This window comes from Neovison vison, chromosome 2, assembly GCF_020171115.1.
Source record: "Neovison vison isolate M4711 chromosome 2, ASM_NN_V1, whole genome shotgun sequence".
Lineage (NCBI taxonomy): Eukaryota > Metazoa > Chordata > Mammalia > Carnivora > Mustelidae > Neogale > Neogale vison.
In genome coordinates this window covers 208,937,621-208,963,948 of record NC_058092.1, presented here as the reverse complement: position 1 = coordinate 208,963,948, position 26,328 = coordinate 208,937,621, and the positions used below count along the sequence as shown (strand labels likewise).

At 44.4% G+C, this 26,328-nt stretch overlaps 1 protein-coding gene across 1 annotated transcript in view; it reads right to left on the bottom strand.

The window, feature by feature from the left end:
- Positions 1-24,541, bottom strand: part of DNTT (DNA nucleotidylexotransferase) — a 31,880-nt gene extending 7,339 nt beyond the window's left edge. Inside the window, exons 1-9 of the mRNA XM_044240224.1 lie at positions 24,327-24,541; positions 13,323-13,494; positions 12,231-12,359; positions 10,831-11,001; positions 9,795-9,866; positions 7,840-7,963; positions 5,984-6,116; positions 4,848-4,956; positions 259-504 (exon numbers count right to left, since the gene is read on the bottom strand). Of these exons, the coding sequence (XP_044096159.1) occupies positions 259-504; positions 4,848-4,956; positions 5,984-6,116; positions 7,840-7,963; positions 9,795-9,866; positions 10,831-11,001; positions 12,231-12,359; positions 13,323-13,494; positions 24,327-24,541 (1,371 nt within the window). The remainder of the gene's footprint in view (positions 1-258; positions 505-4,847; positions 4,957-5,983; positions 6,117-7,839; positions 7,964-9,794; positions 9,867-10,830; positions 11,002-12,230; positions 12,360-13,322; positions 13,495-24,326) is intronic.
- Between the last annotated feature and the right edge of the window lie 1,787 nt (positions 24,542-26,328).

Below are 26,328 nucleotides of genomic sequence, written 5' to 3'. Positions count from 1 at the left end.
ATTCGGGAGCTTGGATAGGGATGGTGGGATGGGGGGTGGGAGATGGGGGGGTTATTTACACATCTCCAGGTGAGCAGCTGCCAGCCCGGGGCCATACTGTTCTAAATTAATTAGTCTCACTTGACTGCATGCAGGTAGAATGCCCGGATCTGGAGGTTTCTGGGCACTCCTCCCTGTTACCCTGCCTCCACTGCCGCGGTCTCTCTCCTGGACCCCTGCAGACCCAGCCCATATCTTTTGGACCCATATAGCACTTACCCGCGAGCCAGTCCAGCCCAGCAGGGCAAAGGCACGGCGCTCGTAGGGGCACATGACCAGGTCCACGCGGATGGCCTTCCAGGTCTTCCCCTCCTGCTGGCTGCACTTGCCACTGTCCACTCTCTGATGGTGCAATTTTAAAATCAGAAAGCATTTTTGAAAATGATCTAAAGCATCCACCTTCCTGCTAGGCAACTTCAACTTTTCAAATGTCGACTCCACAAGGTCACAGTATAAAAGTAATCCCTGAAAACAAACAGAAAGACATCAGGAAGACTCCCTGGTGGATAGGGTCTACCGTTTTATACTGGGCTCTTAATGATCTCAACAGAAGCTTCACAGATTTGAGCAGAACGTGGCCATGTTTTGTCCTTGCTGTATGAGTCCACTTGACCACACTGGGAGAGGAAGCCAGGAAGTGGGTTATTATCCTCTCTCTGCTGCAGAGGAATTTAGCAATTAGGCCAAAGCTCCCCAGAACCCTTCTCCTTACTTCTGAATTACAAGTCAGTGCTCAGAAACTTGCCTTATCCCTTTGAGGACAAAGACTGTCACTCTGTCTGCCTTGGAGAGTGGCATAATGTTAGTGATAGTTATTTCACCTACTGCTCCTGAGTCAGAAAGAAAGGAAGTGATTCTAAGATGTGCCCAGCGATGCCCCAATTTGTCTGCTCGGGGGACAGGCAGGGAGATGGCAGTAATAAATGCTAAATCTGAGTGTCAACTAAAAACCCAAATAACCTTGAAAGAATTCAATCATAGCTATTAGGGTATGTGATTTGTTGTCCTTAGGTCAGACGTTCTCGAATTTTATCATCAGAAGCATTTGGACAGTTTGTCACAGCAGAGTTTGTAGCACAGACTCTGTGCCCAGGGTCATTCAGTGGAGGGAAGGAGGGAGGACGAGATTCTGCATCTCTAACACGTTCCCAGGGTGCTGCTAGTCCAGGGACCACAGTTTGAGCACTACTGGTTCCGTTCATTTTGTTATAAGGAATGCTTTGCATTTCTTCTGCAGCCCTCCAAGAGACATTGTTTCGGTTCAGCCAAACGTTGAAGGGGATCCTTTTCTGACCTCAAAAGAGGGAACTCTAGCCCTTCAGTGGCTCCCCCAGGAACGCTATTAGGAAGAACACAGCATTTGGAGGGGACTGAGAGGGAAGCACTGATGTCCGGGAGACCCTCTGGGGAAGGTGGCAAATGTTGCCCTAGGGTGATCTAATCACCAGCTGAGGAAAACACAATTCTGCTTTTTAATGAAACTTACATAAATTAGTGCATTACAGTAGCCTTTCTTGTAAATTTGAATTATGTACATTTGAAGAGTGAGCTATTAAAATATTCACAAGCCTTTCTTTAAAGTTAAATTTGCAAAAATAGCCACCTCCCACCAAAATCCACAAAACTGTCTTTCTAATAATTGTAAGCTGTGTTTGCACTTCTGCCACACTGTCTGGTCCTAGACAATGGGCCATCCTTGGGAGGGGTTTGCTTTGAATCTTGCAAGGCATTTGGGAAGGCATGCCTGGAATAAAATGTTGCTGTCTGCTTATTTAGGCACTTCCCTTCTGCGCTGCTGCAGGGCTTATTTAGGCACTTCCCTTCTGCGCTGCTGCAGGGCACCGTTGTCACACACACACACACACACACACACTCCCTGATGTTGCTTCCTACTCTCTAGCCTGGGCTGTTTTGGGGCTCTATGTTCTACTGTTTCTTTCCTTGTTGCCCCCCATTTCCCTTTCGGTAACTTCTTTCCTGCTTTGAAAATTCCTTTGAAGTTTCGGGCTCTGGCTGTAGATGGGAACATTTCCTACCAGCATGTTCTTTACTTCTACTGGAAACTGACTCCTGACAAAGAAGGAGAGGGAGGCCTTCCCCTGTTCCTTCCTCCCTCCCTCCCTGGGGTACCGTAGGAGAGGAGCGCTCAGCTCCCGAGGTTCCACTTCTCACAAAGAGGGAGTCCCCGGTGGCCCCAAGTTTAGTATCAGGTTCGCCAGCGGAGCAGGGAGGGTTGAGAGGCTAGAGGGTGAGGCCCTCCCCTTATGTGAGGGCCACGATCCATCCGCCCTTGTGTTCTAATTCCCTGCAACCCCTTCTCAGAAGACTCTACATCCCCTATTAGAAATCTGTTTCTCAGCCGGAGTGAATATATTCTTTTCCCTAAAGAGTGTAAATACTTTCAAGCTCTCAGCCTTCCGGGAGGAGTGAGAGGCCCCGACCAAGGTCCCACCCACCAGGGCCCAACCCCCACCCCTCCCTCCAGCAGCCCTCCCCTCCTTGGGCTGAGGGGTGCTGGCCAGGGAGATTTCAGGCTGAAGGAGCCTTGGCCATGGGGAACCCCACCACAGAACAGTGCTCCAAGCTCCTTTTCCTCCCTCTCCGTGCACTGTCCCAGGGGTCTTCTAGAAGGCTCGCATTCAGAGTCAGCTGACAGGCGGCTCAGACCAGCCCTGCCAGGGTGTTCTTCACAGTCAAGGAACGTACTGTAACGTGACGTGATGTAACGTAACGCGTGCGTGCTGTGTGAGTATGCGCATGCGTAGGCCTGCATGGGCGATCACCCGGATAATCTGGAAAATGCGAGTTGGGGTAAGAACGCGTGTGGAGTGAGGAGCGAGGTTGAGGTGGAAGTTAACGCACGCAGAGTTCCCAGCCAGGGTGGGAGGGACAGGTCCCAGGCTGTGAGGATGCGGGCAAACCTGGGACACCCAGCTGGCCCTCAGTGTCTGCTTCCGGAGGCCTGTTTGTCCGCGAGGGAAGAGCAGCCGCGCCCGCTTACTTCCGGGTCCCCTTACCTGGCGCGGGGCCTGGCTCTCAGCAGAGCGCAAGGGACAATTGCGCAGGCGTGATCACGCTGACAGCCTGTGTTTAGCGGGCGTTCGCCCTTACTAGTCACTGTGTCAGGTGCTTTATCTGATTCTCCATTCATCCTCCCCGTTAATGAAATGGCGGAGCCTTGATATCCCTGTTTCGTAGATGAGGAAGGATTCAAAGCGCCCCAGGTCATGCAGCCAGTAAACAGCAGGGTTGTCCTTTGAACATCCTAAGTAAAACCCACAGGCTTAATGTTGGCCTCCACCCGCTGGCCCATCTCTTTGCTTGGAGGGCAGACATATGACGGCCTCAAACGGAGGAAAGACAAGAGGAAGGAAGGCTCCTTGTCCCCATGTCCCCATTCCTCCATCCTTGTCTTAGTCCGGGACAGCCTCAGGGCATGGGGCGGGTGGTGTCTAAAAACCGAGGCTGAGGGGCACCTGGGTGACTCAGTGGGTGAAAGCCTCTGCCTTAAGCTGAGGTCGTGATCCCAGGGTCCTGGGTTTGAGCCCCACATCAGGCTTTCTGCTTGGCAGGGAGCCTGCTTCCTCCTCTCTCTCTGCTTGCCTCTCTGCCTGCTTGTGATCTCTGTCTGTCAAATAAATAAAATATTTTTAAAAATAAATAAATAAATAAAAACCGAGGCTGTATAGGTCCTCACAGGGAACCCTGGCCTTGCAGTCCCCACCCAGGGCCTTAGTGCACTGTCTATGCAGTGTACTTAGTGTACTATCTATGAGAGAGTCCCACCTTTCCTGCTCAAGTAGAGCAGAGGGGCCCGTGTAGGTGGGGCTGACTCTTCTCATGCTGCCTTCTCCTGGTTTGGCCTGTGAGGATCACTCTCAGGGTCCCTGGATCCACTCTTATGAGAAGGACAGAGGGGGCTGGGGATGGCCTTACAGATGAATTTGGATCTGGTTCCCTTGTTGGGTCCTTCTTTCTTGCGCTCTTGGTTCCAGGGTGTTGCGTTTCTGACTCTTATTTTCACTTGATCTGAGGTGTCTCTCTTTCTGCCATATCAGGGAGCATGGCCCACACCCAGCAGGGACCCGCTTGCTCAGGAAGGATGCATCTGGGCCAGAAAAATACCAGCCCCAGGCTTGTCAGCCCGCCAGTCCTGTAGGTCCCTGGGGTGGATCCCTCTGGTCTCTTTGGGAAGTACAGTTCTCACTGGAGTGGGGCACCAGTCAGGGCCCTGCAGGAGGCTCTCCCTGCTGCCCATCCTTCACTTCCTCTGCTGGGCAATAGGAAGCCTAGGAGAAGTCTCATCTCCTCAGTGGGTCGGTGCTTCTGAGCTCATCTTGTCTTCATGAGTTTCTTTTTTCCCATCTCAGGACAAAGTCAAGGTGGTTGTTGAACAGAAGAGAGTTCCAGGCACCAGCGACACCTCCTGGCTGCTTCTATCCCAATCCCAGCAGTCCTGCCCGATGCCTAAACTGGGCTGGCCATCTCATACTTCCCAGGTCTGTGGCATGCTCTCCATTTGTTTCGGAGATGTAATGCTCCTGAACGTCCAATACAGAGACATACACACCCTTGGCCCCGTTGGAAACAAGACAAGTCTGTATATGCAAGATTGATATTCACAACATGGACTCTAGGACCCAGGTGGATAGGTCTCATCGGGTGTCATGTGCTATTGTGTAAGCTGCTGCAAATCATTGACAATCAGATAGTCATTACAAAATTATGAGGCAAAAAGCATGCAAAATTCAGTAGTATTAATGGACTGCTTGAGTGTCCAAACATCTACTTTTGATCCTTCTTCTTACCTTCCTTTCCCATAAGTTTATCACTTTCGGTAAAAGTTGTTCCTCGTCTTCATCTGTTGATCCGGGGCTGGTAATTAAAAAATCTACATCATGCCCAATCTTCTTACCTCTGAACCAAAAAAGTATAAAATGGAAATGAATTAGTTTTTTAGCTCCCAATTTTTAAAAGTCACCTTTGTTTCTATGTCCTGTGCTCAAGCTTTGAGCATCACAAAATGGATATGATAAATTTTTAAAAAATATCCTTGTTGTACAACTCTACTCTTCATAGAATAACTTTATGACAGAAAAAAAATCTCACATAGTACGTATGTGATTACATATGTGTGGGTAAAAAATAACAAAGGAGAGGATTTCTTCTGCACTCACCCCCACATGTCCATACAGAGACGAGAATGGCGACAAGCAAACCAAGAACTATGATACAAGAGAGGACTCTCAGAATTAGGACATTGACTGAAGGCATTTTCTTAGATTTGATCTTCCTCTCCCACTTGCTCCCTCACTTCAGACTTGGCTTGCCAGGATGGCCAAAAGCAAGCAGGTAAGAGGGCCACAGGGAGAGCTGGAGGAGTGGAGGGGTGGGAGGCAAGGAATCTCTTTCGGGAAGGAGGCCTCAACATCCAACGAGGCACACGTTTCTGTGAAGAGTTTGTTCATTCTACTCATTGATTTGGCCAATATTTCTTGAGTACCTGCTTTATGCCAGGCTCCTGGTTCTCACAGAGCACTAATGTCTACAAACTAAGTGAGGTAAAGGATGTATACAAACAAATTACTTGGCAGGTAGCCCTGAGGTAGTCTGTCTGGTCGAGCCTGGAGGAGGTGGTGGTATCTGAATTGAGTCTTAAAAGATGAGGAGAAGTCAGCCAGGTGACAATTTGAGGAAAGCTAGTCCAAGCAGAAGGGACTGACGAGCGAGTCATAGAGGCATGAAACAGCTCTGTGTGTGCAAAGACAAGGCATTTGGGGTTGCTGGGGTGGGAACGTGAGGTACAAAAGATGAGACCACAGAGACAGGCTGGTACCAGATCACCAAAGGCCTTTGTGCCATGCTCGGAAGCCTGAACTTCTGAATATAGGGAGCCACTGAAGGTGTTAGAGCAGGAGAGGCAAAAGGAGCTCTCATTATCTACCTCCGGAATCCTCCTGTCATGGTGACGAAGGCTTCAGGCAGAAATGTCCAGACGGCCTCTTTAACCAGCATGCCAACTGCCTCTGCTTCTGCCCTGGTCACACAGCTGACAAGGTCTTCATAATAGAGGAATCCTGAGGGGCCATTGAGCAGGTCAATGGAGAGAGTGACACATGACATGATCCCCTCTGTGGGAGGGGATTCTGCCCCCAGATAGCGCAAACATGACCACAGGCATCACCAAACTCTTTCCCCAGAGACAAGTGTGTTCTTTATACTCTTGGTTGTGAATTTTTCATGGTAACGATGACTCTGCTTTCTGACTTGTAAGAAAGAGACTTAAAATTGCCTGGCGAAGAAAGAGCCTATATTTCATATCCACCTGGAAAGCAAGCTGTAGGACTTCTTACTGAGGAACCAGCCTTCTTGACCAATAAACTGTGTCCTATGAATCTTGAAAGATAATGCATATAGATTTAGGAGGGGAAGATTCGGAGTTGGAAAGTGGTGGATGGAAGTTCAGACACAGTTGTGATAATGATTTGGTTAGTCCCACAGACCCGTGGAGGGAGCTTCCTCCAAAAATTAAAAATAGAATGAGTATGCAATCCAGCAGTCCTGCTTCTGATTGATATTCACAACATGGACTCTAGGACCCAGGTGGATAGGTCTCTGTATTCTGGGAATACACCTGAAGGAAATGAAAATGCTATGTCAAAGGGATTCACGCAGCGCCATGTTCACAGCAGTGTTATTCACAATAGCTAAGACTGCTGTCTTAGGAAACAACCTAACAACAGTGGATGGATAAAGGAGTTGTGGGTGTGTGTGTTTGTATGAATATTATTCAACCACGGAAGTGAGGATATCCTGCCATTTGCAACTATATGGATGTATCTTGAGGACATAATGTTAAGTGAAATAAGTCAAGAGAAAGACAAATATTCTATAATCTCACTTAAGTGTGAAATCTAAAACCAAAAACTTGTAGAAGAGAAATCAGATTTGTGGTTATCGGAGATGAGGGTGAGTGGTGGAGGAATTGCAAGAAGGTGGTCAAAAAAGTATGAACTTCCGGTTACAAGAGAAATAAGTACCAGGGATGTAATATACTACAGGATGGCTATACTCAACACTGCTGGATGTGGCTTGCTCTCTCCGATTGCAGTTTTATCGTATTTCTATTACATGTTGAAAGTAAATGTTTAAAACACGTACATCTTTTTGGGCCTTATTTGCATTTCTTCATTTAAAAAAGTGTACTACAGCCCTCCATAAATGGAAACACCCAAGCCACCACCTTCAACCTGTAGGAAGTCCTGCCAGCCTTCAGCTGTCTCACCATAGTCTTGTCTTCTCAAGCTGGTGGGTCCTAAGCGGTTAGATCAACCATCTGTCTAGATTTGCACACTTTTCCTTCTATTTACTGGTGTCTTGTGGTTTCTAAAGCAGATCCACATTTGTGCCAGCAATGACTCTTGGTTTGCTCAAATATTTTTTACTCCTCTATCTTTACATCCATTTTCTGCCCTTGACTCCACTCCCACACCTTAAGCATGATCTGATTTATTTCCCATTTACTAGCAATGTTACCCCCCTGTTATAGACATGGTAGCTTAGGCTTAGAAACTTGAACAGGCTTGCTCAAGATCATGCAGCCGCCCAGTGTTGGAGCCAGGATTTGGATCCAGGTCTGTCCGATTCCAAAAGCTTGTGCTTTTAACCAAGTACAAAAAAAAGAGAGCAAACAAGTGACCCAGGTTACCAGCATTGGAGTTGAAGTTCAGCTGACTTAGCTCTACCACCACCTGATGAGCCCCTGACCACAGCAGGAGATCTGTAGGCAGGACAGTTTACCTGCTTTCTGCATTGGTGTGAATTTCAGGGTTTTGTCCAGCTTTATTTTATTCAGAGTTCTGTAACCCATTCTGAACCATTTCTCAGAAGTCTTCAGTCCCACTCCAAATACAGAAGTAAAGAGCTGAAACAGAGGGTAAGGCATGCCTTTAGTTTCTGAAATGACCACTATGACAATGAAGCAACACTTTTCAAGGTCAAGGGATTAGGAAAGCACATAAGGAAATTTCTGACCCAGTTTCTCCTGAATATGACAAGCTGGTGGGTGATGGTAACTTTGGGCAAAGTTTTAAGAGCTTTAAGTTTCAGGAGGGTCCTCTCCTGACATGTGTTATGAAAGGGAACAGAAGTGAGGAGGCGGAGCCTGGCACCTGCCCAGGCTTCTGTGTACTCTGATGGTTGCTTGCCTATGCAGTCCATGAGTGACAGCAGCTTCCTCTGTTGGGCACTCCTCTTGGCCCAGGGTCCCTTACACTCACTCATGCTCTGCATATTTTAAGAGGGATGCTCATGTAGGTTGTATGCATTCCTGACTGTCGCCCAGCTGATAGCCCAAACTTGAATCCAGGCTGCCTGTACTCTTAGCTTTGGCTCCTGCCTACAAGCACCTTTAGGCCTGTGCCTCACCCCAGAACCGAAGGGCTGAGCAGAAATCTCTGTCACCTGCAACTCCAGGATGGGGCACACTGGGGGGTAATAGGCCCTGCTTCCAGGAGAGTAGGATGCAGTGAGGAGCTTCTGACACAGGTTTGCTCTTTACCAGCAGATTTGTTTTGTCCCATGGTCCCAGTGTCCCCATGATATTTGTACCCATGAGTGATAGATGCTAGAAGATAATTTGTACCTCAGCATAGCAGTAAGCTCATACATCCGTATTTATCTGGGCATCTGCTTCCTAGACCACAATTTGGACTGATTGTGTCCCCCTCCATCCATTAGTTGAAGCCCTAATGCCCTGGTGGTGGTATTTGGAGATGAGGCCTTAAGGAGGTGATTAGGTTTATATGAGGTCATGACAGTAGGGCCCTCATGAGGGGACTAGTGCCTTAATAAGAAGAGGCACCACAAGGGCGCTAAGCGTCTACCTTCAGCTCAGGTCATGATCCCTTGGTCCTGGGATCAAGGCCCACACTGGGCTCCCTGTTGAGCAGGAAGTCTGCTTCTCTCTCTCCTACTCCCCTGCTTGTGTTCCCTCTATTGCTGTGTCTCTCTCAAATAAATGAACAAGTAATCTTTTTTTTTTTTTTTTTTTTTTCAAAAAAGAGGCCCCACAGGACTTCCTCTCCATGTGTGTCTTGTGAGGGCACGTTGAGAAGGTGGCCATCTGCAAGCCAGGAAGAGAGCCCTAACCCGAACCTGACCATGCTGGCACTCGCTCTCGGGCTTCCAGGCTCCAGACTCTAAGAAAAGTAATATTTGTTGTTTAATCCACCCAGCCTGTGGCGTTTTGTCATGGTAACCCAAGCTGATACAACCACTTAGAATAAGGATTAACTGAGAATAGTTTTAACTGAAAAAACATTTTCTTCTTCTTTTTTTTAAGATTTTATTTATTTATTTGACAGACAGAGATCACAAGTAGACAGAGAGGCAGGCAGAGAGAGAGGAGGAAGCAGGCTCCCAGCTGAGCAGAGAGCCTGATGTGGGGCTGGATCCCAGGACACTGAGATCATGACCCGAGCCAAAGGCAGAGGCTTTAACCCACTGAGCCACCCAGGTGCCCGGAAAAAACATTTTCAAGGAGTGCCTGGGTGGCTCAGTGGGTTAAGCCTCTGCCTTGGGCTCAGGTCATGATCTCAGGGTCCTGGGATGGAGCCCTGCGTCGGGCTCTCTGCTCTTTGGGGAGCGTGCTTTCTCCTCTCTCTGCCTGCCTCTCTGCCTACTTGTGATCTCTGTCAAATAAATAAAATCTTAAAAAAATATAATTTTCAGTAAATACATCTAAAATTACTTACTTTGAAGGACTGATATCGTTCATCATTTAACACAGCTTTAACTTCAGAACTTTCTCCATCTTCAATAATTTCCTGCATGGACGGTTGAAAAATATTTTACAGTAGTGATGGTGAAAAATCAGAGAGTCAAGGGATCTCAAACTCCCAGATATAGTAGCTTGATTGTTCAGGAAATGTATCCCTGTTCCCTCAGAATGTTTCCCTAGCCAATCTTGACAAAATAAAGAGACTTCCTGTAAGTTTAGAAATCTCAGCTCATTCTGAGTACTCCTTTATATTTGTCAGGGATGAAGGCACAGAAGGGTCTGAGTCCAATTCCACAGAAACCAAACCAAAATGTTCACCAATAGTATGCCTAAATGTCTGTAATAATTTTCTCTTCAATGGCTATGAACTAGCTGAGACAAAAGGACTTATCACCTGAGCAGGTTAATTTTGGAACCATTGAAAAACCAATCCAAATTCAAGCTCTTAGGACGTCTAGCTCTAAATAGAATTGAGATGATTTTCCTTGAATACTTTACCTTGCACTTAACTTTATTGAAACTTACTCGTGGATGGCCAACTTTGCTAGGGAATCCTTAAACATTATTATTACATAAATAATCCCCCATTCCTGGCTCTCTTGTTGGAACACACAGGGAGAGAGGCAGAATCAGGTAAACTGCCTGGTCACTCCTACCATCATTCTGGAGGGCAGCATCCGGTAAGAGGAACTGCAGTCCTTCCCACAGCCTGTGTTTGAAGACGGACCTTCCCCTGCTGTCCAGCTTTTAGGACACTTGAGTCTTTTACTGTGATCAATGATAGTATGGGAGAGTTCTGTTCCCACTACCTTTGCCCAATGTGGCCCCAGCTGTGAAAATACTGGAGTATGGAGTCTGTCTGTCCATCTCTCTGTCTGTCTATCTATCCATCCATCTATTCGTCTGTTCATCCCACATTTACACAGTTGACAGGAAAATCTGTTAACTGCATTTACTTGCCCCTCTTCCCTACATATTAGGAAATAGGACAAATCACATTTCACCCTTACCTCTATGACACACTTCACTTTGTCCTCCAGGCAGGGAATTCCTTCTGTGTCCTTCATACTGATGATTGTGAATGGCAGGGATTTAAGTACGGAAGCTGCTCTCATAAATGCCAGGCAGAAGACTTCATTTTCTCTGAACTCATAGTTTTCAGCCAGTACCTCAAAGGCATCCTAAAGAATGAAACCAGGTAAGCAAACCACCATCTGTTTCTGGCCCCTGGACTAGCTAGCAGTCACCTGCAAATGCCTCTTGCTCTTCTTTTGTGTCGAAATACCTCCTGAAGGGTGAGATTGGCTCTCCCATATCTTTGCACCCCTACCTTTTAATGAAAGGAGTTGAATTGAAAAGACAGCTCAAAAACAAACAAACAAACAAAAAAAACAAACAGAGCGCTTCCTAAGGAAACTTTGCAGTTCACTGCCATTAGATAATTAGGTATTCAGGAATGATTTAAGCAAAGCCCGATCTCATGCTCACTGCATCCTACTAGTCATTACTAGTCAGAAGCTGCCCTCTTTCCCTGGAGACTTCCCCACCAGCCTGTGGCCAGGATTCTGCCTTGATCACTGGGCACTTTCATCTCTTAGCTTGTATTTAAAACACAGTCCTCACCTACCATGGGCATAGTGAATGAAAGAAGGGGTGTGATCAGAGTGCCCCAGACCCAGGGCAGGTTGTCTATAGTAGGGCGCATTTGCATTTCAGTAGCTGTAGCTGTGTGGCATCCTGCTCTCACGCCCAGTACTGCCGTTCCCTGGTCTAACTTGTACAGGTGGGGCTGGAAGTCTAGACACGAGAATTTTGTGTTTGATAGACTAACTGCATGTTTTAACTACTTGACTACTTTCTCTAGGCTGGGAGACAAACAGCTGTGGGTGTGTTAGGGTCATTTGAAACACAATTGCCATACTTCAGGACTGGGTGGGGCTTTAGAGACAATCTAGCTGATTTATAGTTGAATGGATATGGCTCAGAAAGAAGCGACTTGCCCAAGATCAGAAAGGCTACTGTCTCTGTTTGGCTGCCCAGGAAGGGCTGTGTATGCATTATTGTTGTTTCTTTGGAACTTGCGCTAACTATGTTTTAGACTAATTATAGTATTCGGTTTTTCAAATACTTGTGTTTGACAACTGTTGTGCCCCAAAGTGTCAATTCTCAATAAATAGTAATTTTAAATCATCTCTAAAAAATATACATATATTTCCAAATGTATTTGTCCATTTCTAGGACAGAAGTAGATCCATTTTTGACAAAAAGAGGAATTAGAGATCAGGCAAAGGGGGTAAGTGAGTGGGGGGAGAACATTCCTAGATTTTTCAGATTTCATTATTGGATTTGTAAATCTGTGGAAAGAAGCTGCATGCCCTTCATTTGCCCTGGATGTTGTAAAGCGCCTTACCGTGAAGATTTGGTTATAGTTGTTTAAAGTGGTTCTTCTCTGACATGCGTATTGAGAGATCTTTTTTATAACAAGTGGTGGAGTCTTCTGGAGCTCTGGGTTGGGACTAGCTGAATAGTCTCTTTTCACCTAAACAAATGCACAAACATCCATTTTTAATAACAATTGATAGTAATAATAATAGATATTATGAAGAAAAAAATTAACAGCAGTTTGATGGCAGTTGTCTCTGGAGAGATGATAAAATTATTGGAGAGTCAACGTTTATGGTATGCACATCTCTAATATTCAGATTTGCTATTGTTAACATGTAATATTTTTGAAAATTAAACATTAAAAATAAACATGAAAAAGAACAATCAATTAAGTACCATTTTCCTTTTCCATGAACTTAAATAGTCATGGTCTGAACCTTCCAGACAGTTCTAACATGAATAGTGAAGGACTTGGAATTAAGGGTCCAACTTTCCTTATTTTTTTCCTTATGAATGATAATAGTAAGAAAAAAAAAAAAAAAACAGGTGCCCTCTGCTCTTCTGGCCACCAGAACATCAAGGCTTCCACGTTTTGAAATATTTGTATATAGTCTTATTCATAAAACTAGCTACCATTTATTGAATGCTGTATTTCTTTTTCTTTCTTTCTTTCTTTTTTTTTTTTAATTTGACAGACAGAGATCCAAAGTAGGCAGAGATGCAGGCAGAGAGAGAGGAGGAAGCAGGCTCTCCGCAGAGCAGAGCGCCCAATGCGGGGCTCGATCCCAGGACCCTCGGATCATGACCCGGGCCAAATACAGAGGCTTTAACCCACTGAGCCACCCAGGCACCCCTATTGGGTGCTGTAGATCAGGCTCTGTGGTAAGGGCTTTGCCTTATGTGACTCTAGTTCTCATAACCATCTTGTCAGGCAGGTCTTACTGCTATCTTATATTGTAGAGGAGGAAAAGGAAACTCAGGATAGGTGAGTCACTTTCCCGTGGTCACACAGGGAGTAAGCAGAAAACCTGGATCTAACCCAGGTCTGTTGATTACTACAGCCCATGTTCCTAATCCTCAAGTGAAGGGCAAAGAAAATCACAACCATTACACTTACAAGCTGGTGTTTCCCTGTCGTCTCCACTGGTGTTCCTGCTGCCATGGATTCTATCAGCCAGGAGACATCAAGGAGTTCTAGCTGTGAGCTGGCTTTATGATTCTGTCCCTGCAGCCACTCCAGGACCTCTGAGCCCGAGTTGTTTTCTGCCACAATGTGGGTGATGGAATCACTGCAGAAGGCAAGGCAGCATTAAGGGCTGAAGGGAATTTCAAGTGAGGGGTGCTCCTCTTACCTCAGGGTGTTTGGAACATTCTGTCTAACGAAGAAAAATGCATACTAGACCTGACCATAGGCACAGAGAATTTAGGCCTCCACGGAAGGGATTCTGTATTAATTAGTGTAGCCATAGTGGTCTATGTTACATTAAGAAAACATTAACAAGATTGTGGTCTTTGGAAAACCAAAGTCCAGAGAAGTTGGAAGATAAGAAATTGTTAGTAAAAAAGCACTCTTCGTGTGGCTTTGGTGGGCCATTTCATTTTTATTTGTAGAGGGCTTCATCCTGATGCCTTTCCATCTGACCCGCAGTGAGAAATACATTTTATATCATGACCTAAAATAGAAAGAGATACATGTAGATATGTTTGTAACATCCCATTAAATTGATCTCACAACACATTAACAGATGGTGACCAGCTTTGAGGAAATACTGCTTTCCATGTTTGTCAAAGCACGGGCTAGTGGTGGAGGATAGGTGGGAAGCTTCCCCCAGTAACCACTGAGCCTGTACCATGTTTCAGCACAATCCTGGTATCTTTCATCCATCATCTCATTTAATACTCCCAAAGCTCCTCAAGGAAGTGTTAACATTATTCATACTTCAAAAATGGGGAAACTGAACAACAGAGTTTACGTGAAAATCTGAAGGTCACACAGCGAGTAAATGGTATTTATCCTTTTTGATTGTCTCTTTCTGGGTCAAGTATATTATTTCTGGTTTTCAAAAAGTTGTCACAGTCAGTATCATATCATTGGATCCAATGTTTTTTAAGGCTTTTTCCATTCAAATAATCTATGAATCTGGGAGATAGTAAGATGCATGTCTAGGCATCCAAGAGAAAAACAGAATTCTTTTCTCTTGCCCACTTCTCTTCTTTGACTTCCTCTTTCTCTTTCTCCTTTTATGAATTGACTCTTGGATTCATTGGGTGTTTTTTGGTTCACTGTTATATTCACAGCTGTAGGTTCCTTGTGATGGTGTGGTAGGAAGTTGGATACCAAAGAAGAAAAGGGAAGTTTCTGGATATTAGTATCTTATGTGAAGCAGACAGTTAATAATATGACAAGACATGAGGCTTGGACAACATCTGCAAGTGGTATGCAGAGAAGGAGAAGAGCTGATGTGAGCTGGTAGAGGCAGGATGGCTTTGTGGAAGGAGAGGTTTGTGTCTAGTCTGGATGGATGGGGAGGAATAGGGGCCTGGAAGGCAGAACTTCAGGCCCTCCTGGAAGAAAAGATTCAGAGACCAGAAGGAAAGTAAGAGAATTGTCTGGACCAGAGTGAAGAGTTTATGTTGGGAAGTAGTTGTATACATGGCTGAGTCAGTTAGGACAACCATGTTATAGAAGGTCTTAGAAGCCTGGTTGAGGAGGTTGCATATCATTTTCTGGGGTTGTGGAACCAGTGAAGGATTTCGTGAGCAGATCATGCATAGCCTCAGTATGTCATTTTAAAAGACTAATCTGGGGGCACCTGGGTGGCTTAGTTGTTAAGCATCTGCCTTCCGCTCAGGTCATGATCCCAGGGTCCTGGGATCGAGCCCCACATTGGGCTCTCCACTCAGCGTGAAGCCTGCTTCTCCCTCCCCAACTCCCCCTGCTTATGTCTCTCTCCATGTCAAATAAATAAATTTTTTAAAAAATCTTAAAAAAAAAAAAAGAAAAAGAAAAAGGCTAATCTGGTCCACACAGTAATTTGGAGGGGAGAGTGATGGGTGGGAAGGGTTGGGAGCTGCTTAGAATGAAATCATGAGGGGTGCCTGGGTGGCTTGGTTAAGCAACTGCCTTTGGCTCAGGTCACGATCCCAGGGACCTGGGGTCTAGCCCCGTGTTGGGCTTCTTGCTCAGCGTGGATCCTGCTTCTCCTTCTCCCTCTGCCTGCCACTCTGCCTGCTTGTGCTCTCTCTGTCAAATAAATAAATAAAATTGTAAAAAAAAAAAAAAGAAGAAGAAGAAAAATGAAATCATGACCACATGTGAGATGATTCTCACCCAGTCTGGCTCCTGTAGCACCAGGAAGGAAGGCAGAGGAGACATAGGAGGGGCCTCTGGCATTAGTTCCCCTCCAGCAGCTGAAGCAGAGAGAAAATACTACTTTCCTCTGTCTATCAAAGTACAGTAAAAGTGTTTTTGGTAGAAATAGGGATTTAAGAAGTGTGTTTGGGTGGGGAGTGGAAATGAAATTTGTTTCAGGCATGCTGCATGTGAAGGGAGGCAAGAGGTCCTAGTGAGAATGTCCGGTTGTCAGTGGAGATGTGAGGCTGGCCTGGGAGAGAACTGGGGCTGGAGGCCAGAGCGGAGCCATCTGGATGGCAGGAGGCACAGGGGCCAAAGCAGAAGTTCTTCATGGTGAAACCACATCTGTCAAGAGTGGGGGGAGACAGCTCACTGCATCCTGTTCTAGGTCCTCATCATTCCAAAAGTGACTCTTAATAAGCTTCTTGAAAAGTTCTTTATGTGCAGACTTTAAGAAGACAACAGAAGGGTTAATAGAGGTACACAGGAGGTGTGATTCCATCTAGACTTCTGACCTTTGGAGGAAACTTTATTATTATATTATCATTAATTATAGTATTTGTATTATAATTAGTATTAAGGTTCTGTCTTAACTTCAGGGTAGAAGGATATGCTGAGGGGGAGCTCTGGGGCTCAGCTTCCAAATTCAAGCCCCTTCCCATCCACTCTCCTGCTATCCCCACCCCCACTGTGGCTATCCCTGGGGCAGTGTGGCAATGTCTGAGCTCACACTATTGGATGAGGACCACATAATTTTTCACAGCATTCATCTAAGCACATTTCCAAACAAACCAGCCATACACCCTATGGAAGAAGACTCTGATTGAACTTCCAACCCCGTCTCGCTAAGCAGTTAGCAAACAAAACCAAACAGCAACAACGGGGGCAATAATAGAGCACACACAAAATCAAACAGGACCTTTTCTGCCATCCACACAGGGCTACCCAGAGTTCGGCACTGCTTATGCCTGGTTCCCACACAGTAAACACAGAAATTGAAAGTCAGCATTTAGGAAGTTTCATTGTAATTTAGCACTATCATAGTAGCTTCTTATAGGTTGTTTTTTGATGAAAGCATTGATCATTAAAAGTTTTTGAAAACTGGTTCTTTACCACAAGTAACTTAAGAAACATGGTCTGGAGAATAATCTGCTCTAGCCAGTCTCCATCCCCTGTCTTCTTGAGTTACCTGAGTTTGGCTCCCGCGGGCCAGCTGCATCTAGCCTACGATGTGCTTCCTGCCCCAGGCTCATCCTGCGTCCTTTGCAGACCATGCACAGTCTCTGTGCCCTTTGCTCACTTTCAGTTCTGAGCCCTTAGCAACAGCACTAAGGAAAGCCACTGCCTCCCATGTGTTCTGCCGACAATTTCTTAGTGTCATGTTCTGGTGGCTTTTTGTCTGTTTGCTGCTAGAGTAATTTTCTCTCTGCTCTGACCATGCCAGTGTTGGAAATATTAATAATATGGGACTATCACTATGTGCCAGACCCTATGGTAGGTGTATCTCATGCATTCTCTCATCTAACAGTCAGTAACACTATGAGAAAAGAGACCTTGGAGACATTAAAAGTTCACCCAGCTGATAACTGCTGAAGCAGGGGTTCAGTCCCCATTCTGTGCTGATCCACAGCCTGTGTGCGGGGCTACACTGAGCTGCCCCCTGTGACTTTGTGCTTCTTCCACAGCAGTGGAGAGTGCTGCACCTTTCCACAGAAGGAAGAACATCTGGAAGGGAATCATCATCATCAAAAACCCTGATTCTCTCCAAAACGCAGAAACAGAGGTCCAGTAACACTTTCTGTTGACCATACTGTCCCTGCTGCTGCCAAATGGAATTTGTTGTTGGTATTTTATGTCCAATAGCATGTGGACTTCAGTGAGACATGGACAGCTGTCCCAGGAAATCTGAAAGAATAGTTGCCATAGCTACACACCAAGATGGAGAAGCCACACGGAGGCTGTCAGGTTCTCTGAGCTCTGAATTTTAGGTGAATTTTACCTAAACCTCACAGAGAGGCAAAAGTGCTGAAGGGGAGCCCTGGTGGTCATCTTCCAAATTCAGGCCCCTCGCCATCCACTCTTACCTCCCCTGCCCCACCACTGCTCTCTCTTCGCTGGGGATGTCTCTGGACCCATCCCTGCCTCTAGCAGAGTAGCCAGAATGCCTGGGGACGTGTGGGGATGCTACATAAGGATCCACCAACATTATAACATACAGGTGTACCCAGAAGAAAAGACCAGAGAAGAATATTCCACAGTACTCCAGACTGTTAGGAAAAAATACACACACACACACACACACACACACACACACACACACACGTACGTTTATTCTTACTCAGTCTTCGCAAGTCTTATGAGGTGGGCAATATCATTTCAGATGAGAAAACCAAGGCTTGTGGAGGCTCTGTGAAGCCAGGATTCAAACCCAGCTGTGCATGACTCAAGCAAACTCTTAACGTTCTACTAGACTGTGGTTAGACCCCTGAGTGAGGTGTTGTTTGTTTTAAGTTTTTTTTTCCTATATTTTCCCACTTTCTGTCATGAACCATCTATCATCACTTTCTACTTAGGGGGAAAAATACACATGAATGTCATTTTTAAGGGCAAAATCTGGGTCTGGGGCTGAGGTGGTAACTGCCTTGGCCCTGGAGTCCTCAGTTCTTTCCTTATACTAAAAGAGACAGTACCCCAGGCAGCAGCCCCAAACTTCTCCCAAAGACCCCAGGGTGCTGTGGAGATGACTGTTCCTGAAATGTCAGTGGATTTCTTTAAGTGCACCTAGTTTTTTTGTTCTTTCTTTCTTTTTTTAAGATTTTATTTATTTATTTGAGAGAGAGAGTGAGAAAGAGAGAGCAGGAGAGGGGAGAACCTCAGAGGGAGAAGCAGACTCCCCACTGAGCAGAGAGCCCAACTGGGGCCTGATCCCTGGACTCTGATCCTAGGACCCTGGGATCATGGCCTGAGCTACATTTATCCGACTGAGCCACCCAGGTGCCCCAAATGCACCTAGTTTCTTAGCCAGGGCCAATTACTGATGTCTTGGATTAGGTTTAAGAGGGCTTGAATCAATTATAACAATTCTGAAGTAGGATTTGTCCCTCAGCTTCTCATAATGAAAATGAGTCTTCTCTTTCAACTAGTGCTCAACTGAAATGTGCTTGGCTTGGCCCTTGGTGTCCCTGAGGGCAGGGACAATGTTATCATCTGCTTAGTTATTGTCTAGATGATAATTATACCTGGTGCCCAGCACATGGCCAGATTCAGAGCAACAGTGAATAGATAGACCATTGGTGGAATGAATGAATAAATGGATTAATCAGTAGCTCTAAGGGAAATAAACTCTAGTGTCTACCAGAGACACCCAAGAAGCTGGGTTAAAATCCAGGTGCCTGGACCCTATTAGCAGATTCTAATTCAGTAAGTCTTACCTAGAGCCTAGGAATATGCTCCTTTGGTAATTCTCATGTAGTCAGTTCTAGTTATTCATTGGTGCATAACCAGCTCTCCCAAAATGGCTTAAAAAGAGCAACAATTTTATTATATCTCATAATTTTGTGGGTCAAGAATTCAGGCAGCTGTTGGGTATGGTGCCCATGGGAGTGTGACCTGCCAAATGGCTCAGTGTGCCTGCACATTGGTGAGGATGGCAGGGAGACTGGGTTCGTGCATCGTCAACCTAAACACCTTCATGTGTCCTCTCTCAGAGGGACTCAAACATCTTATGCGAGGCTGTGAGATCCAGGGAACAGCAGAAGCCCCAGGGCCCCTTATGACCCAGCATCAAAAGTCACATAGTGTCACTCTATTGGGTGAAGTAGTCACAAGCCCTCCCAAATGCAAGGGAACAGAGACTAGTCCTTGCCTCTTCTTGGGAGCAACCGTATTTCCAAACTACCCCACAGCCCAAAAAGTATACTTTGAGAAGTGCTGCCGTAGAGAAAAATCTTGAGTGGCCCCCACACTGCACCTAGGGCTCAATGGCACCCATGTTTCCAACATAGTACTCATTCCTCTGTAGGTATGTGAGATAGCTTTAGCAGGTACATAGCAGAACACTAAAAAGGCATATGTATTTATACCTACACGTTAAAATGATGCATATCAGACCCATGGTTTTTATGGGTTTCACGGTTTTTATATGATTCCTTAGACAAGGTTAAGTTATTTTTAACAATTCATCTTAGAGACAATTGAAGGAGACATAGTAAGTATATAATAACACATGCAGTAAAAGATAGTATAAAAATTGTGACTGTGGCATTCAGATGTCCAGAAAGCCCTGAGTTAATAGAATTAATTCACCCATTTTGGTTCTGCTTTTTTTTTTCTTCTGATAACTGTATCTTCACTGTTCCTGTCTTTCTTTTCCTAGTTGGTCCTTCCTCACAGTACAATTAGAAAAATTCTTCATGGGGGCGCCTGGGTGGCTCAGTTGGTTAAAGCCTCTGCCTTCGGCTCGGGTCATGATCCCAGGACCCTGGGATCGAGCCCCGCGTCGGGCTCTCTGCTTGGCAGGGAGCCTGCCTCCCCTTCTCTCTGTGCGTGCCTCTCTGCCTACTTGTGATTTCTGTCTGTCAAATAAATAAATAAAATCTTGAAAAAAAAGAAAAAGAAAAATTCTTCATGAAGAAAGAGACAGCCACCTTTCTTTGCCTGGAGACAGACTGACCCCCTATCTGACTTCTCCAGCCTTCCCGGGTGGTCACCTGCTTTTATCTTTGTCTTTAAAATGGTTTTTTTCCCCCTAGAGAGGTCATCCCCAATTCTTCCCATCTGATGTAGGGCTTATCCTGTAAATGGTAATTTTAAACAATAATTTACAGTTAAACTGAGCTGTTTACTATTTAAAAACCCTCCTGCCTCCCTTAGCAACTGATCTGTTTCAGAGTCCCTGACATAGAAAAATAAAGAGTTTTATTTGGTTTTATCTCACACTTAAACTACCACCAGTAGGTAGTTTTCTATTTCCAGCTCTGACATATCTAAAAACAAAGGGTCTTGCCTTGATTTTTTTTGGTTACACCTTGAATGAGATTATGAACATTAACTGAGAGTCCACAGATTTTGAAATGTGAAGTAATTTGGACCGGAGAAGGACTAGAACTTACAATGCATGTTCTCGAATTTATAAAGTCTTTATTATTTTGCTGATTACAAAAGTGATACTGGTGCATCATAGAAAAAAATTTTAATTACAAAAACTAATCTTGGTAATCACAAGTTCCCTTGGCTGGTTTTGTATTCACCAGATAAATCATTCTTGGAGCAAATATTTCCTGAAGCTACTCTGTAGAAGAAAAATGTCAAAGGTCTGAGGGTAAGCTCTACAGGATGGCCCCCATGATGCCCTTGCCCTTGTGGAGTCAGTGAGGAGGAATTGGATGAGGTTAGTATTAAAGCCAAGTGGCAGAGCTGTGGCCAGCCCTGTACCATGGATTACATCCAGGTACTGGGAAGGAAGTTCTGTCCTCTGGGAGGGTTTCCAGGGGTCTAGGTCTTAGACGCAGGGAAGTGTAGGGAGAAGGGATTCAAGGTTGGGTTGCATCTTGCATCAGACAATATGTTCCAAAGATATCCTTGTGGGTGAATTAAGGAGGTTTGAGCAGGACAAAAGCATCATCCACTGGGTTTCTACTGCTCCAACAGTGGAACCGAGCGAGTGTTAGGCTGCTGAGGGGAGGCACCCTGGGTGCGACCCTTTCTAGCCATAGCTCTTTCTTCTTCGACATCAGCGGTTTAGGTCAAGACATAGTGGATTCACTATTGTGTTCATAGAGGAGGGTCGATGACAGAGTTTTAAAATAGCTCAAAGTACTGAAACCAGGAATGAAATAAGAACATGACAGGCACTAGATTCTCATCCTCCTCTGGCTTGACCTAGATAATTTGAGGATTATGAAGTTGCTCTAAAATTTAGAATGTTAGTCATGGAATAAAATTCATTATCATTTTCATGAATGTGCAAAATGCCCCAAATCACTTGACATCTCCCCTGATTTCTATTGTAAAACCCAACTTCCTATGGGCCATTGACCAGCATGTCTTCTGAAATATAACATTAATATAACATATAATATAAGTGAAACCAATTCCAAATATAAGGATACAGGGCACATATGCTGGAGAATGAAATAGCTCCAGATAGGTCAGTGGGTTCAGATATGCCATTTCTAAGCTATGGGTTCAGATCCAGCTAAAGTAGGTGTCAGATTTTTTTCCTCATATGTAATCCTCCTGGCAGCCAAGAATGTACTAGAAACTATGGAGATTGCTACCTCTTTTCAGAGCATATATATGTTTTTAGCTCCTCTTTTTTTGAATCTTATATACTAGAAAAGGAAGGGATAGTCTTCGTTATTGAGAAGTTTCCTTTCTTTTAGATATCAACTTTCTTCATTTTTATTTAAAATACATACTATTGTAAAAAAAATTGGAAAACACAGAGAATAAAAGCAACCATAATCCCTTCCTAATAACCCCTTTCTTATCAAAATAACCACTTAAATTATTTTGATAGGTTTGTTAGGTTTCCTGTCTTTGTTATGTTTGTTTTTATCATTTGGCCCAGTCCATATTGTGGAAACAGAATCCTCTCATTAGGGTTTTGCTGTAAGGGTCAGTGGATCCAGCTTATTAACAATAGGACGATCACACTTTACATCTGTGTAACTGTTTTTTAAGTTACCAGAGCACACTGATGTCCATCATCACATTTGGTGATTATCTCAGAGAGAACAAACCATTTTTCAGGAAGCTAAGTTCATAGAGTGGGGAGAGGGTCTGGCTCCACACTTCATGGCCGGGAAGGGTCAGAGCCAGAACTGGGGATCTCTAGACTTCTGATCTCAAAACTTTTCCCTACCACAATTTCTAGTGCCCTTTCCAATGAAAGACTATGTATTTGTGCACAGAAATTCCGTTTGAGAGCTGGGACTTCTACTTCCTGTGGTTTCTTTTTGAGCCATCACACACATTTGTATTTAACGTGTCTTCTGGGCTGTCAGCCTGGGAGCTTTGCCACCATCATATACATGGGAGCCGTTTGCTCACCATGCACCACTTTCCTCTGTAGCCTGAGCCCTGGGCTTGGTCCTTGGCAGCGGGCATCAGATGCACAGAGCTGCCTCTCTGGCTCTGTGGCCAAAAGAAGAAACTTGCCTCCTGTGTCTCTCCAAGTACCTGCCTCAGCCACCGTGTCTATACTTGTAACTGCGCCTGTAACTAGTCAGCCCTTGCTGGAGGTGTGGACAAGAGCTTTTCAACTGAGAGCTTTCTATGTAAGTGGTACCTTGACCATCTGGCTGTCGCTTTCCTGTCTGGCCCTTGTCAGATTTCTTTACCACAAAAAATAGTTCCATATTTGCTGAGGCTTTTCATTTCTTCTTTTTAAATTTCCTTTTTTAAAATTCTGGGTTTGAGCCTCTTTACCTACATCATCTTTTCTTCCCCTAATTCCAACATTTTATGTAAGTCTGTAAGATTAGGTAGACTTAGCAGGTGAAATCTACAATTCCACAGAAGGGATGTTATGATTTGGGGCTTAACATCCTAAATGAGATAGGGGTTAAAATGAAAAAAAGAGGCAGAGGTGGGGAAAGGAGAACACACCAAGAAAAACCAGATGGAGGGAGAGACCATGGGAGACCCGGGAATTTCTGATTAGGGCATTTTAGTAAAAATAAATAAATAAATAAAATGTTACTGTGATCTTGAATCTTCATATGAATTATGAATATTTTGCAAATCATTCATATCTTATTATTGACTTTTGACACGTTTCTCTAGCAATTTGAAGTTGGCATTTCTTCAGCAGGAAATGCTTGTTAATTTTATTTTTGAATATCAAAGACTATTTTTAAAATAAAATTATTTTCACATAGAATTCTCACAGTTTTTCCTGAGAAAGTTGTGGTCAGTCTCTTCCTTGGACAATCAAAGCCAGCCAGTTGCTTTGATTATCCTTTATCCATTGCAAGCCTCTGGCTGTTCTGCAAAGAGCTAATTTAACAGTGAGAAAAACAACAAGACTAATTGCTGGGATGAGTGGGGTTGTGCGTGAATGAGTCTAGGGGGTCCAAGAGGTGGCTTCAGTTGCCCCTTTGTCTGTGCTCTGACCTCGTCACTCAGCACCATGACTACCAGCCCTGGACAGAGCTGTCCTTGAATCTTTAATCAGTGCTCCTTCCCCTGTGAACCCCACTGGGACAGCTCATTGGAAAAGCATGATCAAGGTCACATTTGGGTGCCTGTGGAGAGCCAGCAACAGTCTCTCATCCTAACCCATCACAGACACTGGTCACCTCAGCACAGTCAGGGATTTAGTTTAATTGCCAAGAACCCAAACTATTCTTTCTGCCTCAGAGTAGCTGAAATTTTTTTATTGAACTCAGTGGGGTTTTGTCCAGTTTAGTCAGGAACAAAATTGAGTGGTTTCAGCATTAAATTTTCCAATTAAGTTTCTTTCATCATTCCTGGAAAACTCATGTCATAATGGTGAAAGGCAAAACAAAACAAGCAACCAAACAAAAACCCCCCAAACCCTATCTTTTGGTGCCAACAAGTTTTAGTATAATTGTATCAGTCCACACTCATCTTATCGCCCTTAATTAGTTGGCTCAAATGTGTTCTTTGATTTCAAACCCATTTTCCCAGTGGGAGTATCACCTTTTCTGTATGTGGAAGAAACCATAATTTCCTTGGGTTGCAAAGAAGCTGTTTACAAAAGCCCTGCTTATTCACAAAGTGAAATCGGTGATGTCCTACCTGAGCTCATCTTCAACTCTGAATCCTTTCCTTCGTGCCAGCGCCATGAGGAAGGCTCTACGAGTGGTTCCCATTTTCTTCTCCAAAATATAGAGGACCAAATCCTGAAATTTGATGTCATGAGGAGGACAGACCACCGAGGCACCCATTTGCCTGGGCCTCTTCTTTCGAGGGCCCAAGTGGACCATTTGCAAAGGATTCGTGGGAAGAGGCATCTGAGGCTTCTGTCTGTGCCATCAAGCAGTGTCTCCAGAAGTGAGGGAGAGCCTGCCCTCCTTCATGAAGAGTTCTGATGTCATTATACTAGAAGATTCTCATTCAGGGCAAGGTTTCCTGGGCTCTGCCCTGCTGACAGCTTCCTGCTGAAGAGGAATGAAGAGTGTTTATCTCTGACTAGCTCATTTGTTCAATGTGGAAATCATAATGGAAACAGTAAATTAACTTTGCTTCCCTGTGCATTATCTTACCAGATCCTTAGAATAACCTCATGAGGAAGATAGGGAAGCATTTTTACTCCCATGTTAGCATCTGTCTATCCATTAATTAGTCATTCATTCATTTAGGCCCCTCTTGTCTTTATTTTTTATTCCTTTTTGCATTCTTGCTTACATTCTCTTCCAACTTGCTTGCATTCTCTTAGGCAGTCATTATAATGCTTTGGATTTCTATAGTTTCCATGGGTGTTATATGTTTTGTATAGTTGTTTTGATTTTATGTAAGTGGCACTGTTAAATTTCTCATTCTGCTGATCACTTTTTCACTCAAAAAAGTGGATCACATCCCTCCACATTATTCTGTGTTCTAATCTGTTACCTCTAATTGCTCCACAGTAGTTCATTATGGACATTTTAGCTATGTTGGTGCATTTTGTAAGTGAGGAAACCAAGGCTCAGTCAACTTACTCAAGATCACAGAGTAAGAGGCAGAACCAGGTCTTAAACTCAGGTCTTCAGACTCCAGATATTACATATTTCAGTTTTCTCAGTGAACTAAGGTTGCCTGGAGAATAGTCTATTATGTAACTCTAATAGTGATCTTTTGGGATGGAATGGGATGATCTTCAGGTAAGAATTACTGCCATAAAAAGACATTTTCATAACTTATATGCAAAGTAAAACTAGTGTCTCTCATCAATATACTTTATAGATCTCATTTCTCACATCTACTATGTGATCAAGGCAAGAACTTACAAGCCTTAGCTGACTGAATCCTCATAATATCACCGTCTGGTAGGTACTAGCATCTCCACTGAGGTAAACACCTTTATCAAGGTTGCAGAGCGAGTATATAGTTATAGGTAGGAAATGATCAAGCTAGAACTTAAACTCAGATTTGTCTGCTTTTAACGCCTGTGCTCTTAACTATGAAGAAACATTTCTCTGTGCATGTCTTCTCCAATGAAAACCAAAGTTCTGGTCACCCATTGGCTATATTATTTGAGACTTTTGCTACCTCCAAAAGTGCATAAGCTCCTCACCACAATACTAGGGAAGAGTGATGTGACAGTTGCCTTCAAGCATTTGCACAGTTGTGTTGTCCAAGAGAGCCAGATCAAAAATTTCAGGTGGAACTTACAGAGTAGTAGATTTTAAATCTCTGAAAACACGAACTTTTTATTAACTAGAGCTGTCTAAAAATACAGGGAGATTGCATTATACAGTGGGATATTACAGGTTGTGAGAAACGTTCAAATGGGGTCTAAACAGTTGTGCATTGAGATGTTATAGAGGGACTTAGACATCTGGTAAGGACCTTTAATGCCATTCTAGTATTCTGTGATTGTTTATTAAAGACAAAAATCTGGGCCCTGGAGCCCACTTTGGACCTCACCATTAGGTGTCTGGTTACTGATGTGCTGAGCGCTCTGTGTGGGAACACAGCCTTAACTACCAAGATCCCCCACAGCATGGAGAAGCAAGACTCTTGTAAGAGCCTGGGGTTTTTATGTTCATCCCCATGGCATGGCCAGAGAAAGAATGGGTGTCACCTAAATGGCAGAAGA